This window comes from Triplophysa dalaica, chromosome 25 (genome assembly GCF_015846415.1).
Source record: "Triplophysa dalaica isolate WHDGS20190420 chromosome 25, ASM1584641v1, whole genome shotgun sequence".
In the NCBI taxonomy this organism is placed as follows: domain Eukaryota; kingdom Metazoa; phylum Chordata; class Actinopteri; order Cypriniformes; family Nemacheilidae; genus Triplophysa; species Triplophysa dalaica.
Window position 1 is genome coordinate 5,057,900 of NC_079566.1, and position 19,699 is coordinate 5,077,598.

General features: G+C 37.1%; 1 protein-coding gene across 2 annotated transcripts; it reads right to left on the reverse strand.

Annotated features, from left to right (window-relative positions):
* Positions 1–1,655: 1,655 nt before the first annotated feature.
* smap2 (small ArfGAP2) lies at positions 1,656–19,481 on the reverse strand. Of its 2 annotated transcripts, XM_056741202.1 has the most exons (11): positions 19,110–19,481; positions 18,902–19,027; positions 8,094–8,227; positions 7,924–8,009; positions 7,758–7,836; positions 7,622–7,681; positions 7,457–7,532; positions 7,251–7,372; positions 6,778–6,949; positions 6,355–6,653; positions 1,656–6,117 (listed from the first exon to the last, which is right to left on the reverse strand). In XM_056741202.1, the coding sequence occupies exons 2-11, from the start codon at positions 19,002–19,004 to the stop codon at positions 5,989–5,991; spliced, it is 1,260 nt and encodes a 419-aa protein (XP_056597180.1). In that variant the 5' UTR covers positions 19,005–19,027; positions 19,110–19,481; the 3' UTR covers positions 1,656–5,988. The 2 variants fall into 2 exon arrangements, with proteins under 2 accessions (XP_056597180.1, XP_056597179.1); XM_056741201.1 differs by having other exon boundaries at positions 18,902–19,480.
* Positions 19,482–19,699: the final 218 nt, after the last annotated feature.

A 19,699-nucleotide genomic window follows, 5' to 3' on the forward strand; every position in this document is an offset into this window, starting at 1 on the left:
GACAATAATTTGTTTTGTATTATATGTTATATTTATTCTTATACACGTCCATGTATTGACAAGAAACGGGGTGTTGAGGACATCAAACAACATTGAAACTAAATACAAACATCAAACTGCATTAATAGCTGTTCGATGTTGAAAAGAGAGGTGATTTTTTTTTTATGGCCATCCAGTTTGACCAGCATTAGATCAGCACTGGTCAAAACAAACCAGTCTACAATACTGCAGGAATCCATGATGATCCAAATTTGGGTTTTAAAACAGATTAGTTTAGAGTTATGCTTTGGAAAAAGGGATTTAATGCAAATCACTGACATCACTTGTACAAGTACTAATACAGATGTTTGTGATAATGAGGATTACTGTAAATGAAAATCTACATTAAATGGTACAATAGAAACAGAAAACATGGGATTACATGCAGATTTCAGATACATTTCAGATTTTTTTTACCTTTTTTATGCACTTCATTGAGACGTGTTGTGGTTGAGATTAGACTGACTGTATTTGCCTCAAAGGCCGATTAGGTTGATTTAAACAGAGCCAAACTGAGTCTCTTCTGTTCCCATTCACAAAGACCGAGCATCAAAATGTGAAATAAACAAAGCAAAGCTTTTGTGTTACCTGATGTGATGTCTGTTTTTAAATTCCAACAGAGCCCATTTTCATAAACCATTGTGAAGCTTTCTGTTCACTCAAAACCTTTTATCTATTGCACATTGAATTCGGAGATGAATGCATGGCAGATTTTCATTTGCATTTGCAAAACCTTAAATGAGAGAAATTTCAAATGTGAAAAGTCTGGCCTCAGTTAGGTCATGTGATGGAAAAACTCACAGTTTTGTTTCTGTCATATTATGTGCAAAATATAAATTAGATTTTTGTTAACGTTCACGTTTTTATTATTCTGTTGGCTTTGACTGCCATCTGGTGGTATTATTGGGATGTAATTATTCAACATACAGCTGCTGAAAAAATCAAGACCATTCCAAATTATTATTTAATCAGCAGTTCAAGATGTAGGCCTATTGTGGCCATTCCAGTGTCAATTTTAACTAAATCAAACCAGGAGTGGCATAAAGTCATCCAATAGCGATGTGAAAGACTGACAGCGTGTCAAGACACATGAAAACTGTAAAAAAAAGCAAGTTTGACACAATATTTTTTTTCAATATCAATACATGAACAGATATTACTGTTGTATTGCTTAAAGGTGAATATGAACTTGTTTCTTTGCAATAGTTGAGATCTGAAAACATACAGAGCATCTTTTCTGTTTTTTCTCTTATGGTGTGACAGCAAAAACTGTTAAAGATACATTAATTTATATTGTATAATATTTCTATTTATAATATAATATAAAACAGCATAAGAGAAATTAATCTTCATTGTTCGTTTTTTTCCCAAATTTTGCCGTAACACCATGACACATGTACAGTTTATTTGTCAACTACCCAAATATCTCACTTTTTAATATATATAGCCAAAGGATTTGGAGGAAGTATTTTATCATTCAAAGCATGTAATGTAAAAAATTATGCTTTCAAATGTTTGTTTAGATGTCTCATTAAAACGTTATTCTTTATCAAAAACTTCATTTGAACTGAGCACTGACCTTTGATTAACATACGACGGTAAAAGACACGCTGAAATAAATTGCAGTATGTTTATTTCTCTTTTGTCACATTCAAGCATTTGTAATGCATTAGACATCCTGAAAAGTATATTTAAAGAATGCAGAGAAGATTAAGCAACTTAATTACAAAACCCTGAAGAAACACAAACATTCACGTCACATGTGAACATTCATGTACATTCATGTGAGACACAATGTTGTAATCCGGTAACACTGAAATAAAGTCTAAGATGTTCAAGAAGACCGCCGCAATATGATGTGGACAGATGATGTTATAGCACCATTTCGCCATTGATAATAATTACACTGCTGTCTGGGTCTTATATTCATTTCCATAAATCACGTTGAAAACCCTTTATTGAAAATAAAACCCTGTGTCAAAGATTCAGAAAGGGAAGATTTACGGCGCTGAGAAAATAGAGGATTTTAACATTTACGTATGAAACAAAAGCATTTATTATGTGTCGTGTTGTATAGCTTTTTTAGTGGCGGTACACAGTTTCAGTGAATGGCATTACAGAATCATTGCTTCTCCACAGATTCACCATATGTGAACATGTCATTATAAATCGATTTTAAACAAGTTGTCATTTCTAAACAAATGCAAACGTTTACCTAGTATTGCTTTACACAGAGCACTACAAAAAAGGTAAACCTGACAATTCTTCTGATCCAACCCAACACAGAAGCTTCTGTTTCACATCCAAGGACAAATACATTCAAGTTCAAGGATAAAAGCAGACCTTTCTGATTAGCGATCCCCAGCATCACTGATTTGAAGGGTTGAACAGCTGACAAAAGCAGTTTTGGAATGACTAGCATGCACATAACTCATACAGAACTGAATGTTGATATCCGTAAAACACATTAGCTTCCGATCACACTCAAGGAACAACAATTCATGCACATAAACATCTAGTGGTAAAGTGCATTATAACAATAGTTTTAAACTGAAGACAAAACCCAAGGAAATATCTACTTTATATAGAAGGTTATACATCTCAAAGCACATTAATTTATATACACCATTCATTCAGAAAAAAAACAAGCAAACAAAACCTAAAGTTGCAGTGCAGTACAATAAATGTAATGCACAATATATGTGCAAACAAATGTGTTAATAACATCCATTTAATCTCACACCAGTCCAAAATCACTGATGGTCACTCTTTGACCAGTAGAGGGCAGTGATGTGCACGTGACAGACATGACGACATATTCAAAAGGTATAAACATTACAGCATCATCACAGGATATTGTTAGCAAACGATTCCTCGCAGTCAGGGCTAAAGAAAATACAGAAAAATACAGAAAAAGTCAAAGCCAAGCATAACAAATCCTTTACAAATCTCTGTCGTACATATTGATCAGTTTCCTGGGCAGAACATGGTGTGAGTCTTTATGGCTATGAAAAATGAAACACCTCCTGTCCTGACTAAAAGCACATATATCTTTGTGTCTGCAGCAACTTGAGAATAATTCACCAACGACTGAAATTTGTTTATACCCCAAAATAAAAATCTGTCATGTCATTTAAAACCTGTATACGACTCTTTCATCTGTGGAACACAAAAGAAGATATTTTAAGAAACATCTCAGTGGGGGTTTGTGTCCATAAAATGAAATGTTCGATTCTTCTTTTGTGTTATGCAGAAGAAAGGCATACAGGCTTTAAATGAAATGAGGATGAGTAAATGATTTTGGGTAACCTATCCCTTTACTAACCCATTTTTTCAAATCTTCGGTGGAACACAATATATATATATAATGTATAGATTCTGTCATCATTTACCCACCCTCATGTCATTCAAAACCCTGTGAAACACAAAAGATGTGTGACATCATTTCAATATTGTATTTTATAACTCCTTTGTCATCTTTTTAAGGGGGACCCACATTTGGTTACTTCAGAAGCTCTTAACCTCAGTGTCTACTGACCGTTTAAATGAACTTCACACAGTGGCAATATCATATTCTGCCCTCGTAGTCAAAGTGAAACATTCATTTGGTCTGTATCCAAACTGTAGCCTCATTGGCCTCACGGGTTTATTCTCTCAGTGTTGGCCGTGCACTCAGTAATGAGGAGCAGCAGAATACAATCAATGTGCCATTAAAAGCTCCAGGTGTGCTCACACAACAAAAACTGACCCACAACACACCGCACAATGATCTATGTGGAACGTGTAATTCCAAAGACCTGACTAACTTTAATAAATCTTTGGCTGAATGTAAATGTTTTTTTGCTATGAGATGGATGTTAGAACCCTCATCCTCCCAAGCTTTAATCTCCTGAGTCGAGTGTGTCAGAAAGAAAAGACGAAGGGACTCTACCCTGTGTTTTAAAAAGAGAAACGATATAAAAGGATCATTCATAGGTTTGCAGAAGCCCCTTGATAGCGGACCCATTAACACCGTATGGACATTATACAGGTTCTAACTCTTACTAACAACATTTTATCTTTTCAGTACTGCTGTGCACATTCAAGGGTGCGTATTTATGATAGCGAGCTTTCTTACAGTGGAACATTAACTCAGTTGTAAAAAAACAAATGAGGTACAAAGGCAGCATCTTTACCGTCATTCAACCTCATAACATGGCTAGCAACTCTGCATATCGCACAAGTAGCGTTCTGCAAAGACTAGACATCGTGGTTTGCTTCAGAAGAGGTACAAAACTAGAACAAACTTTAAAAGCACTTAAAATAATTTTAATAAAAAGATCTTTTATCCGATATCATTTAACCAAAACCTTCCAGTATTGATACATGTTTGTACACCATACTTCAAAAGTGTGGGGTCACCTGACTCTCTTTTTTCATGATCCTTAAAACCTTTTGATCTGAAGGCATACGTCTGAATGTTTGAGATTATATATGTGGAGAAAATATAATTGGTGAAGCATTATTCATTTCTTAGATTACAAAACTTTTTACAGTATTTTAAAATGTTTTTGAAGTGAATGACCTTCCCTTAGTGAAAAAGGTGAGGGTAAGACCTTAAGAAGCTGATTATTTATATGCTAAGTGTACATGTTTGCAAAATCTATGCAAAGGGTGATTACATTAAAGATGCTTAAATATAACATTAGAATTTTATTTAGACACAACATAGTTCTCTTAGGCCCAGTTTTACAGACAAGGCTTAGCTCAAGCCAGAACTATGCCTTAGTTAAATTAGGATATTTAAGATGCTTTTATAAAAGTGCCTTAGAAAAAAAGACAAAACAATCGCACTGACATATTTTAAGATATGGCAGAGCAAGTTGTTTTCAGTTAAGACAACTCAAAGATTCCTTTTCCTTGGACTGGCCCTAAAGGTCCAGTGTATGAAGTTTAGCAGCTTCTAGTGGTAAGGCTGCAAATTGCAACCAATGGCTAACTCCACCCACCTCCTTTTCGAAGCACTACGGTGGCTGACACAGGGCTTCGATGTCGTCACGTTTTTGCTTCTTTGCTGAAGGAGATAACATATTTACAAAACGGACCCTGTAGAGCGGTTTGTCCGTTTAGGGCTACTGTAATAACAACATGGCGAATTCCATGTAAGGGGACCCACGGTGTATGTAATAGCTCATTCTAAGATAATAAGAACATAACGCTTCATTATGTAAGGTCTCTGTATAATTATGAAGACAGTTATGTATATCATATTGCATTTATGTCAATAGATCCTCCAAAAAATGACACATTGGATCTTTAAGCCTGGTCTGTGAAACCATGAAATAGTTACATATGAGTTTATTACTTATCTAAAATATGGATACAAATATAAAGGGTTAAGTGACCCTAAACTTTGGAACAGAAGTGTAAGTTAAAATTTGTTAAACATGCTTTTCTGGTGTATGAAGTTGTTCGAAAATGTCCTTTACTGATTTTGTAGCTAAGCATTCTGGGATTGGCTTTACATATTTAATAGCGCCATATAATTAAGCTTAAAGGGAAAAAAATGTGGTATACATACTGTATTTCAGGAAATATCTGTATAATGGACTGTTGCGATGCAGCCAAAACACACTCTTCAAGAATTCGGAGGCTGAGAAGTGTGGCTCAAGCTGTGAATGGCGTCAGAAATTGAGTAACACTGCACATTATACCCACCATACTTCACAAATAAACGAATGCTCTATTCTCGGAGTATATGAGACTGCTTGAAGCCAAGCGTGGAAATCCGGAAAATGGCTCTGAGAATGAGGGAGGTAGAGACTTTGCTTCAGTTACTTTCATCTTATCTTCTCAATGTGTCTGATGAAGAATGTTTTCCTGTCGTCCTCCTGCTGCTGGTCAATAGCGGTGCCAACCAGGACCATCCATTCAGACATGCTGTCTCTCTCTCTCTCTAGCATTATGAAATCATCGCTTCCATTCATGTGACCCCAGCATTTGATTTGAATCCGGAGCAGATGTGCCGCCCATGGGCTGCCCGTAACCCATTCTGTTATTGGCCCCGTAGTAATTCATTCCCGCCATGTGTTGAGTCATCTGTGAGAGGAAAAGCAAAACAAATATTTGAAGACAAATAATGACAACAATGACATTAATTTACATTTTGTTTGTATTTGAAGCGTATTATATACAAAAGGATGTTGCTTGGATTTGGTTTTCAAGAATTTTGTGCTGCGAAGTATGGATTTGAGTTGAATGTGGCTTAAGTGTATAAAAACAAAGTCTAAACCGTCTGATCCGTTGGCACATAGCTTCCGGTTCCAGCCACGTTACCTGGCTGATATTCCATTGCATCTGTTGAGCCTGCTGCGTTCCATATGGTTGCTGAGGAACCGCCGGCATCCCTCCCATCATGCCGTTCTGCATTCCCATCATGCCCCCCTGCATTCCTGCCATGTATGGAGGAGCAGCTGCCCCCCCAGGTTGCGGCATGACACCTGCCTGTCCCAGTACATTCATCCGTGGAGCCATCACGGGCCCCATCATACCCTGCTGGGCACCTAGGGCCTGGTATTGGCCGTATCCGGCAGCAGGAACGTATCCCATCTGGGTTGCACCCATGTACATGCCTCCTGTAACAGAAACAAAGGTTAATTAATTACATTTATTCATTTTGCATTTAGCTTTTATGTATGTATTTACTTTGATGAAAGTATTAATTGAAGAGGTTTATGCTGACTCTTAAACTCATCTTACCATGAGCGGTCATGTTTGTTTGTGGAGTTGCACTGCTGTACAGGGACAGGATGGAGTCCTTGGACATCTTTTTTGCACTGTCTTCGCTTTTGGTGGGTTGGTCAAGGAACAGACTGAGGTTCTCAGGCACTGATGCTGCTACCCGTCCAGCGGGCATGGACCCTGAGCTGTGCTATAGTAAGAAATACAGTATTAAACACAAGAGCATTGTCTGTCTGGTGAGATCACATTACTCCTGTTTTCTGTCACCTTTCCTGTTTTTTCCCTCTCTGCATTTTCTTCTGTGTAATGTTTTTCCATTGATTTTCTTTTAAACAGTCTGATTGCTGTAGTTGATTTTTATACTGGTTTTCTATTTTGTTTATCATGCTCTTTAACTTAAACTTGGGTTCTTGATAAGTCTTATATGAATAAAAATGTACTATTATCAACATTTTCTATATGGACTATTTTATTTATGAACATTAATTTACTGTGCTCCTGGATGAGTTTGAAATGTTGAAAGTAGCAGGCAGAGAGCTGAAGAGGTCAAGGGCGGGGCTAATTTCAGAGCTTGGCTTCCCATTGGTCACAAACGCTTGAGGAGCAGGGGCATCTGGGAAAGACAGTTTCATCATGAGTTGCTATATATTTTGATTAGTGTGTACAATTTGTGCAATAATGTATAAAGAAATGTTACCTAGACCTAATAGGTCATTGACAGACTGTGACTGTTTCTTTGGAGTATTTTTTGATTGTGGCAAATCATCTTTTTTCTGCAAAAACAAAACAAAACAAAAATAAATCACTCAATTATGACAATGACGAAACTTGCATTTAAAACTTGCACAAATGCAAAACATACCAGCTTCATTTTTTCAAAAACAACAGGAGCATCTTTTGTGACTGCCTCACTTTTTTCTTTCTGAAAATGCACAAAACATGATTATATTAAACTCAACTTTGGCAACATTATATTGAATTCAGAGTTAAACCCTCACCCTGAAAGACTGGATGTCAATGCACTTATCCATATATTTCTTCTTGTCGTATTTGTCCCGTATAAAGACCTCTGCAGCTCTGAATGGCAGAATTTAAGGAAACTTTATTCACAGACCACAAGAATATCTAAAGATGTGCACAAACATTGAACATGTTGAAGGATACTGGTCTGTCTCTGGTCGCTGAAAGCACTCTGGTAAAAATGCCTCAAAAAGCCTTCGAGCTTTGGTGTTCCCCATCTCCTGTATAGACTGAGCACATGCAAAACACAGACTTTCAATCACCAAACAGCAAATCTTGATCTAAAGACGTTTAAACTGCTCAGCGAGTCGTACCTGTATCTGCTCATGAGTCCACTGGTCCAGGTTTACAGATTTGACTCGTGATATGTGAACGCCAAGATTCCGATGGATTCCCGCACAGCGGATGCAAATGAAGATTCCAAGATTCCAGGATGCCCATCTGGGACCTGATGGTTGAGGAAAACAGACGTGAGACATTCATTTTTTTAGCTTCCCAGGCAGTTATATCTAGATTTCCAACAATACATTTTTAAGTCAATTCGAGCTCTCAGCTGTGAGTCAGAAATAAATGTAAATTCATTGCTTTGAAATTCTCTTAATTTCCCTCATTCAAATCCCGATTCAGCATTCTGGAGGCGTGACCTATTCAATTCAGAATTCCCATCATAAATGGAAATAAAATAGAATTTTGCTCATCTCTGTCTGAGGCAATTGATGATTCAATGAAGGAGAATGGACAGAAACAACTAGACAGACAACATAGAGAGAGAGAGAGAGAGAGAGAGGGCGCTCTAGTGGTTGACAGACTCTGTTGAGGAGTGATATTTACATTCTCCTGCTTGGCAAAAGAGAAAATAAGCAGCTTCACACACCACAATGACTAATCCCGTTTGGGCCTGAATGCGAACACGCTGCACAATACTGATAACACACACACACACACACACACACGAGTCCCTGCAGCATCCCAAAATGTATGAATACACACAAGCACACGGCCATGATAAACCCACACTACCTCTAGCAAAAGAAGCCTATGAATCAGTGCATTGATCACCAGAGGTGCAAATATTTGATAAACACATTGTGTAACTGTCCTCTGCTAAGACATGAGCAGGCTTCAAAGAGACCAAAGATGTCTTTGAGCAAATGCTTTTCTGATGCAACACTGGTTTCAGCCAACAGGTGGCAGCACAGCATCAAGTCACTGTTCCTCATTTGTTTTCATGTGATGTCACAAAGGATTGTTGTGGCAACATTTCTGCTTAATTGCCTGAGGTTCTCTGAAGCCTGCACACCCCTCTCAGGGACGTCTGTACCTGCTGTTCACAAACCTCACCTGCTGTGGGTATATTCATCTGACTGAATCTAATGTGACGGCTTAAAAAAGAACAGCTTGCCTCTAACCTGGTGTCAGCTTCAGACGGCACACCCACAGACCGCCCACAGTATGCTCACTCAATGCCTGCTAACTACTGAAAAACAACAATTTGTCTTATTTTAAACTTCTGAGAAACTATTTTGGTAAACTCAAATACGGAACTGACAAACAAAGAAGTGCAGAGTATAGGGTACAAACTTAATGCTGGTCACAAATAAGAAGTCTTAAACAAAAAACATTTCAATCCTCTGTGGTAAAAAACGATTTTGCGTAATTTTCGCATAAGCAAAGATATCACAAAATGAAATATAAACTAAAGGAAAATACTTGAAAATATAATGCAATATATTAAACAAATTGTGTATTCTGTATATTCAAACCAAGTGCTTTTATTTTTCAATATATGAAAAGCAGCATTTCCTAATACGCCTTATTCAATATGTTGTAATATATTATCAGTGTATTAATCTATATTATTTGTCAATATATAAATGTTTTATATATATTTGAAAATATATATAGTATTTTATTTTTCTTCGTGTAAAGGATGCTTGCATCATGTGGAAACACGGCAGATTGTAAACGTGCATATAAAGATAAGTAGTTGTCATATTTTGGAGAAAAAATGATGTTCAGCTAAAGAAAGTCATACAGTAATTAAGTGCGAGTAAATGAGAGAATTTTCATTATTGGGTGAACTTTCCCTTTAAATGCACTTGTTTGAGAAAGCAAATGAAATATAAACAATTACTAATATATATTCATAATTATAAATTTTATTATATTTGAGATTAACCTACATTATAGAGATAATATCTTTTTTATACTGTATATCTGTCAGACAGTGTCATCTAGGTGGGCGTTTCTTGGCCAGAACAAGCAGACCAGACACCATGCTGCAAATCAAACGTCTGGCTACACGAGACTATCCCTAACCTTGCTTGTTTCAACTTTTTTTTTTGCACTGAAAAACTAAAAAGCCAAAATCCAATAATGATATCTGAGACCTGATATTTATTCTGCTGTAAATGTGATGATTTGGCCATTAAATCAGCACCAGAGCTTCAGCACTATGTTCACGGTCACATCTCATCTGAGATTTGGCATAAGCTCTAATGCAAAATGGCTCTCAGCCAAGAGAAAGGGATATTCCCAATGGGATGCACATTGGTTCACATCAGCCATATGAAAACTACATTTTCATTGAGCTCCTGCATGCTCTGGGCCTCTTTAGATTACCTATTTATTCCTCACCTATAAACATTCTCTCTCTCTCTCTCTCTCTCTCTCTCTGTCTGTATGGCTAAGGTTAATCAGCTTGTTGGGTATTATTGGAGCACATCAGCTCAGGCATGCCGAGTGTCAATGCCAGCCAGAGGATGGACAGAAGAACATCTAATAAACAGCCATGTGGAGTCAGACAAGTTTAAAGATAAATCACAGAAGAGATATACAACACACATGCACGGCCGCACACACACACACACACACACACACACACACACAAACACAAGACTTATTAGCCACGAGACTTATTCGCAACACAGGCTCTTATTAGATAAAAGCACCAGTTAGAGGCCAAAGCAGGAAACATGCCAAGCCACCTGTTTATTAGTGGTGCTTACTAAGACAAGCATCACTATTACTCATACTGTTGAAGTTTAGATCAGCATTGCTACAGAACTGATACATCAGATTGTGACTTAGAGGATAAGAGAGAAAGTCTAAAAATAATAAAACAATTTCTTCTCAATTTCTTCCTTAAAAATGTTAAAGGTCCAGTGTATGAAATTTAGATGCATCTAGTGGTGGTGAGGATGTCAATTGCAACCAATGACTCACTCCACTGCTCCCCCTCCCGAAGCACTACGGTGGCTGACACTGCATTAAGATATCATCACGATTTCGCTTCTTTGCTGAAAGAAATAACGTATTTACGAAACGTGTTCTGCAGAGCAGTTTTGTCCGTTTAGGGCTACTAGAAACAACATGGTGAATCCATGTTAAACTTTGAAGACAAAGTCGTGTATAATATATTACATTTCTGTCAATAGATCCTTTAAAAAAGTACACATTGGACTTTTAAGTCAACAGGAAAATACCTTAAAAAAAACCCAAACCACTCAGTCTGGTACAATAGACCCATAACATCCTATCAATGACACATCAATACTCATACCACATGAGTTCAGCATAGGAACTGTATTTAAGAGATTGACATTTGAGTTGATGTACTTTTATACATTTTATTATACATTTTGACAGCATTTTGCAAATGAGGTAATGCCTTAAATTGTATTGTTCCAGTAAAACAGGAAATCACCTCTATAACTCACTCCAGACACCGTTGATCCCCATAAAAGACTGAAGCACTTCCCCTTCTGCTTGACAAGGGCCTTACAATCACTGTGGGGAAATTTACGGTCCGCATAAAGCTGTCGTAATGTTGCTTTTAAACCTGCCCCATGATCTACAATGTGTTCCTTTTACAGACAGAACTGTTGTCGGTCCAAAAATGGATGTAACTCTACCATTTGCACTTAAATCGCACAACATGAGAGGAGGAGCAGAAAGTTGTTCGATGGATTACCAATTATATTAGATTTCTGCCAATACATAAAGAAAAAGTGCTTGAGGGAAATTCACTTCTACCAACCACAAAAAACAAACTGCCCAAAGAACCCACCAAGAAAGATATCACAGACGGATTTCTGAGGATAACCCAACCAATAGATGATCTGGATGATATATATCCGTCCTATTTTAACAAATTGCTTTGGGTCAGCCAAGTTGTTAACTGTGACTGACAGCAGACATATAAAATGAAAGTGACCTATTTGTCAGATATGGTGACCCTTAACCGAAACACAACAGAATCACTGAGAGAACAAAACATGGACTTTGGATGGACCTTCTGTGCACGATGCGTACTGAACAAACACTGGGTCTGGTAGCCACAAACACAGAATGAAAACAGACTGTTCAGAAAGTACACAGAAACCAAAAAACTCCCTTCTTATTGTTACAGCATATATACATGCTGTGGCTTCACCACTCCTATTGTTATGTCAAATTATCTGTTGTATAATATTTTTCAGTGTTTCTTTTGTTACCTTTTAAGTTTTGTTTATTTTGTGTACGTTTAAAAAAAACAGATCTGTGCACAGATGCTTCCACCTAACAGACTTTTACGTGCTACAAGTGTAAAGCTACTGTTTCTGCACTGAAGATTATTGATTTGTTATTAATATACTTATTATGTGATCTACCAATTTACATGAATAAGAAAATACTCAAATATGGGAGATTATTTATAATAATTCAATACATTATGAAAGAAAAACGTAGCAAATTCAAAACTTAGCTGATTCAATGGATTTTAAATTTAACAAGTAATTGATTCTATTGGAATTCATGTCAACGCAATATACCATTACCCTCTTTTCTGGTAGAAATGATCAAAAAATACAGTGAAACCTGTTTGTGACGCATTAACCACATGCATCAGCAAAACACCACATGACTATAAACAAGAATCTACCAAGCGCTAAATAGATCAGTACTGCACAGGAAATCACAGACTGGGCCTTGAACTAAAAAACCCAGTTTCTCCAACTGGGTTTACAGATTCTTGGCATAAAAGAGAGTTGTACTGGAAACATTGGGGTTTCTCGTTCCAAATGATGCCAACATGAACTGTTAGTGTATAGTGTCTTAAATGACATACTATGCACTTTGCACAAACTATGCACTTATGCCCTCAACCATGTAGTGTATGAATTTTAGAAGGGTAGTATCGTCCCAAAATGGAACACTAAACGGTTTTATACTTACTGGAAGTATATCGGTTACCCAGACGAGCACATCACATGGCACAATGCGTGTGAATAAAAATCGACTTGTAAATTTAATGAAGTTTTCATCTGTTTTGCCCAGCATTGAAGCGTTATCACTATGCAGGAGAGTTTTGCTCCAGCAGCGTCTGATAGCCCATCCAAAATGCAAGTGAAACTGCGATCGTCGAGTGCGTAAAGTTTCCAAAGTACCACATTTCATATTTTCGATTGAAAAAGTGCATAATCCGGGTTCTTAAAGTGCACTTCCATTTTGAGAATTTTCAATGTGAACACATTACTCACACTATTTATACTACAAAATGGTGTAGAATAGAGCATTAGTGCACGCTTTGAGATGCACCTTATGTCTCCGAGCGCAGTGTCATTAAGCATCAGGATGTTGATCTCAAAGCTGAAAGCACACCTGGCTAACAGGGCACAGGTGATGGCATCAGCAAAGGTCTACTACTTTTCACAATAGATACATGATTAGGATACATCATTAGTAACCAGACATGATCTCTATTAGCCTTTTATAAATTCTGATTTATTACCCATTGGATAACTGAACCTTGCGGTCAGTAAATACCCACACTGGTCAGAGCGTGGGAATGTGGATATTGCATTATTACTTCCAATAGTGTACAATATTTTATAGTCATGACTGCCTACATTAACTTTTTTCAGATTAATGAGTGTGTAATTTCCAGCTGCACCACATGAAATTGCAAATGTAATCTGCAGCTAATATGTGGGCAGAAGTCAGAGAGTTCACTAAAATACTTCATTATGGAAGCATAAATCCACACGGTGAGAAGCACATCATGTGGCAAACATATGAATAAAAGCCTTTTATTCCTATCTGTCCTGGAAATATCTGCAAATGTGACACACAGCTTTTAAAACAGGAAAGAGATGTTTTCAGACACCAAATAACCAGAATAAACACGATACTATTCAAAATGAACAAAAAGGCTTTGCAAATACATTACACTAGATTCATTATGAAAGTATTCTAGCAACAATTCTGTATTTGTATTTATTTATTGGTTTATATAATAGGGACCATGCATATTCATAAACATTGTTGTATAAAAATACAACATGTAAATATGCCAGAATTAGTAACAATAAGTACTTTTCATCTGCAGTCCCTAGGGAGTTAACATAAAATCAACATAAAGACAGCCAACAATAATACATTCATTCACTATACACGAAAAGATACACAAAATGGTGACATATACATTGACAACAAACAATAAAAACAAAACAAAAATACATGTAAAAAAGACATTGTTCATCCACCTCTATACTGCATTCAATTTAACAGTGAAATTGCATGAGTGATAAATGTGTGACAGTAAAAAATGAATACATCTCTGGTTTTCTACAAGCCACTGTTTTAAGTGAGTTTTAAAGGTGTTGAATGTAGGACACTCTGTAGAGGTTTATAGAACAAACGGTTTCAGAGTTTACCGCCTATTATGACAATAAGTTTTGTCCAAAAGTGGAACGCCTAAATTGTATCACACAGTCCCCATATAACTTAATAAAATAACTATAATGTTACGAAGGCATCCAATTTATCAACAATCTCATGATAATTCATAACTATTTTACAAGATGGCTAATTCATATCAACATGTACAATTAGGGCTGTTCAGCGATTTATCTCGAATAAGATCCAGAATAAAAGTGTGTTTTAAAATTAAAACACACAGACATATTATTAACACACACGTACTCATGTTTATATTTAGGATATTTGCATGTATATATTGATATGTATAGATAATTTAAATTGTATAAACAAGAATTTATTTTGAAATTTTACATTTTTCTCAAATGTACATCTATGTGTGTTTATAAAAACAAAATTACTATGCACAGACATACATTATGTAAACACAAATATTTAGGATGCGATTCATCCTTGAGTATCAATCTCTTTGTATGTTTTAGTACGATCTGTTTTTACACCAGTGATGTTTAGGTTTAAGGTTGGGGCTTCGCTATAGCTTTTTGGAAATAATCCTTTGTTTATGTACATTTCACATTGTACAAACTGATACGAATTAGCCACCTTATACGGTAGTTTTGAATTTACATCAGATCCTTTTGGTCATGCTATATACACCATCCTCTACAATCACATACGAGCACAACTAATGTTTTTAGCATAACCTGGTACATGTTATTTAACAGCTCTAAAAGAAGGGAAGAACACACTTTGGTTCCTCACTGTGAGACTGAGAGGGCATCTGAGGGACAGTCATTGTGTCCGATCATATAACATCCTAAATCCACTCTCTTGCCTCCACGGCGATATCCCCATGACAACCAGAGAACAAGAGAATGCAAATGAGCCTCATACCAAGGTGTTCTGGGGAAATAAAACACTTCCATTCTTTACTTTCCAATCAACAAGACTGTTTTAAATAAAATCTGTCCAACAAACTGCAAATAAAACAGATCATACCAGATTACCTCACACAATGATAAAAGGGAACTACATGTGATAACAGGTGTAAAGATAAATAGAAATTTATTATTCAGATAAAAGTTGAAGGAAGACCCTGCTGAACACCTACGGCTAGTTCAGATTTCAGCAGCAGGCCTCGTCTGAAAAAAAAAACTCTTTTTATCTCTCAACAGGTATGTTCTGCACCTATTGTATTATTGCTCCTATATGACATATTGCTTTGTTGCTCCCTGAAATCTCTATAAGATGCTTTGGATAAAAGCGTCTGCTAAATGACTAAATGTAAAAGTTTCATCTATCCCGGCAGGTCATGACTGTTGACACTGAATGGATCTTTAGAAAGTCAGCATCAATTGAACTCCATGCATTTGTAGGCAAACGTTACTCCCTTGAAGAGCTGCTCAGCTAACTGCACACTATTGAAAGTGAGCTTGAACAAAAACAGGAAGAAACAGACATGCAGGGTTTCAAGTGTGACGGTTAACAGAAATGAACACAATCTGTGCTGTACTGAAACTTACAAACAGCGTTTGTGGTTTTCTACCACAACAACATTATGTCTGGGTCTATTCCTGTGCAGTTTGGATCTGGTCAATGCAAACATTTCCTGTATGATAAACAAACATGAAGCACTATTCTTGTCACTTATAATGATAATAATAATAGCGCCTTTTCTTATTTAGCATGAACTCGACAAAAGAATCAACCTCAAGTGTTCTTGCCTATTGAGATTTTCTTTGCATGCAACCACAACTTCATTATGAGTTGCTAATACGATCTTGACTCACTGGCAGGTGTAAAACACAGTATTACTATGGCAAAGTGTTACGCCAGAAGTGAAAAAATAGCAATCAATCATTATAAATTCATAATGCACTGTTACAAAATGCAGTCCGTAAGTTTTATAGTTTATGGATTTGCCCAAGTACTTCACATTGCGCGAGTATCTTCAGCTTAATGTCGTTTATTTTTAAAGTGCTATTTTTTCTTCATACTCCAAGTAAAACCTTTTTAGCAAAAATATTGATTAAAGCTTTACAGCTTTACAGACAGCTGACTTTCAAATAACCCAACATTAAAAACAACTTCCATGAAGATAATTCAGTTACTGCGTCTGCGAAAACATTTCTCCAATACACAAGTCAAGTCTCGATGCATTATCTGCTGGAACGTAAACATTGGATCTATTATCTAAACCTGTCCTAATGCTCATCGTGCTAATGCAGAGCCCTATGCCAGTAAACCATTAAATAATTTCTGCCATAGATTCAACATAAAACACTCCTTCCTGTTTCAGTGTAAGCAAAGGCCACATTTAAACACATTCATGTGCACAATTCTCCTCACATGACGCAACCTGTTACCATGTTTGTCCATTGTGACCTATTGTCTTGCTTAATCTACTAATAATACATCAACGCTGCAGTGTGATTGGCTGGCATGGAGCCATCACAGAATAGAGGTTTTGCAAATATATGGTCTCTGTTTCCACTGCCTGCTGCTTTGGAAATCCTATGACTGCACACGCTTCACCCCGAGGGGCAACAACATCTGCATGTGTGTAGGCAAATAAAAGAAACAGAGATATGTAACAGCCAAATGACACATTCAAAGCAAGTAGCAGAACATTCAAATAAGACAAAGAAGGACATGAGAAGTTTTGGGTGCAATCCAAGTTAAGTGTTTTATACTTGGAACAGTGGAACTTTCCCTGTCCTCAGAAAGGGACTTTATCCAGCCAGAACAGCGGATCAGAAAGGGAGGGCCATGAATGGATTACATGTGACCAATGGCAGAAGGAAAGTCTGAACAATCAGGAGGGCAGAACTGTGTCCCTTATTGGCTTGAGGTCAGATAGAGAAGTTTGTCCGCAGAAACTCTCCGATAAGCAGAATCACATTACTGAATTTTGTGCAATGTTTTGTAACACACGTTTAACCACAACTACTCAAGTATCTTATAATAATACCATTATCCGATATCTGTAATACCATTATCATTATAGATATTTCCCAAGCAATATTGTTATGTTGCATTAAAAATACCCAATAAATAAAAAGGTTGTCGCTTTGATTCCCAGAGAAAACAATTGAAATACTTCCTGAAACAGGAAAGACGCAAAGCAGACTTCTGCAAATGTGTGACTCAACCGTACATTCTTAATCATAGTACACAATTTGTCATTTTATCATCTCAGTCTCTTTAAAAGATAAGCTCATCCTTATGGAAAGTATTCTTAACGCTGGCTCCGAGTCCTCAGATATAATGTTTCATGCTCTCTCGTTCGCAAGTTGCTTCGGATAAAAGCGTCTGTTAGATTAATACTAAATGTGGCGCTTTAAAGTTTTTTTGCATAATCCTCATGCCATCCCAAATGTATAGCTATATATGACATTCTTATTTCAGCACACAAGGTTATTTTAGCACTGCTCTATCAGTTTATTAGAATTAATATTAAAAATGGCAGCAGACAGATATCTTCGAATCTCACTGGTTCTTGCATGTTCCGTGACTAGTTGATTTAAGATACAGTATCAACGTGCCACCATTTTACCAATAATGCTTGTTTTGTTTCATATTTCGCTAAGTTAAATATTAACCCACAGGAGTTGTTTTGTCTACTTTAATGATGGCTTTTATGAAACTATGTAAGTGTACAGGTATGTGCTTTTGAAAGCGTCTAGAGGCCTACAGGTGGACATAAAGTAGCAAATGTTTTAATAAAAGCCGTGTTTGCGTGAAACGTTACATAAAAACATACATTTGAGAGGGCACGAGGGTTAGCAAATTGAGAGAATTCTTATTTTCCTTTAACATTATACTGCATCCTGTTATATTCTGTAGGGCAGCGGTTCTAAAATGGGGGTACGCGTACCCCCAGAGGCACTTCGGGGTACTGCAGGGGGTACGTGAGAGAAACTGACATTTAGGAATAAATAATGAAAATCAATACATTATGATAAAAGTTTTTATATATGTAATTAGGACTATACAAAGATACATCTTAATGCATACATTTAGATATAATAAAGGTTGGACTCTCATTCCACTGTATTTTAAAGTAAAATGTTGTCTGGTCACAGGGTACTCGGCTTGATAAAATGGGCTACTTAAGCCAAAGAAGTTTGAGAACCACTGCTGTGGGGTTTCACAAAGTGCTTCTTTTGGTGTCCAGTGACGTCACGGCGGTGTCTGCGCACCTGCCCTTTGAAGATGACGCCAAACACTCGACCGCGAGAGCTGCTGCCTGACATCACTACAGCAACCGAACGCAGGTAAAACACTCTGGGCCTGCTGTTTATTCAGTTACTTTCCTTTCATCTCGGACCATAAATCAATTCCCAACCGTGTAATTCTCAATTCTTCCTAAGAGCTTAAAATCACTGATAAAAACAGATGCGATGAGCACGAATCTTACCTTTAGCGTGACAATCGGCGCAAAACTTGTTTTCCTCCAGTGCAAGAAGCGACGTGAGAACAGTCTGATAGCGGTCAATGTCTTTGACTGATTTGCCCGTCATCTTAACAAATCAGAAGCCTCCCACTTCAATAGATATGTAATGAAGAGCTCTATAAAACGCTATAAATAAGACGTTCGGATGATTTGTCGGTGAATTAATACACACCGGGAAGCGGATCACTGACTGTCAGCCGGCTGGCTGCTGTTGGTGATGATGATGATGATGAGGAGGAGGTGTACCACACAGCTGATCTTACCAGGAAGAGAAAACAACTGTTGTGTGAATAGCATTGATCGTGTAAAAAAGACAGTTCCCTGCTGCACATTCGTTGGTCTCCAACTTTCCCCTCGCGGTATCATAGACACACTTCACATCTGCGCTTTCCGGTTTCCGCGCCCCGTGACCGCAATGCATCTGCCGTGTCTTTGCGCGGTCGTCTGTTTAACACGTTCTGCATCTGAAAGGCAGTACAACAAAATCCAGCATCAAATGCACAACGTCAGTCGTCATGTATGCCGATAAAAGCTATGAATTACAATCTCTTTGTGCTTCATTCCGTATTTGGGGATATAGCGCCCTCGTGCGGAGAAGATGCTCAGTGTTTTTTGTGCACGGAAACTGCATTTTTTGAAGGGTAAATGGTCTTCATCATCATTTTTATACAGCGCACGATGACTAAGAGAGTATGACAAAGATGAATAGCATCTATTATTTTCCATTCCGTTTATTTTCTGTTGCAAAATATGCTTTAGTTA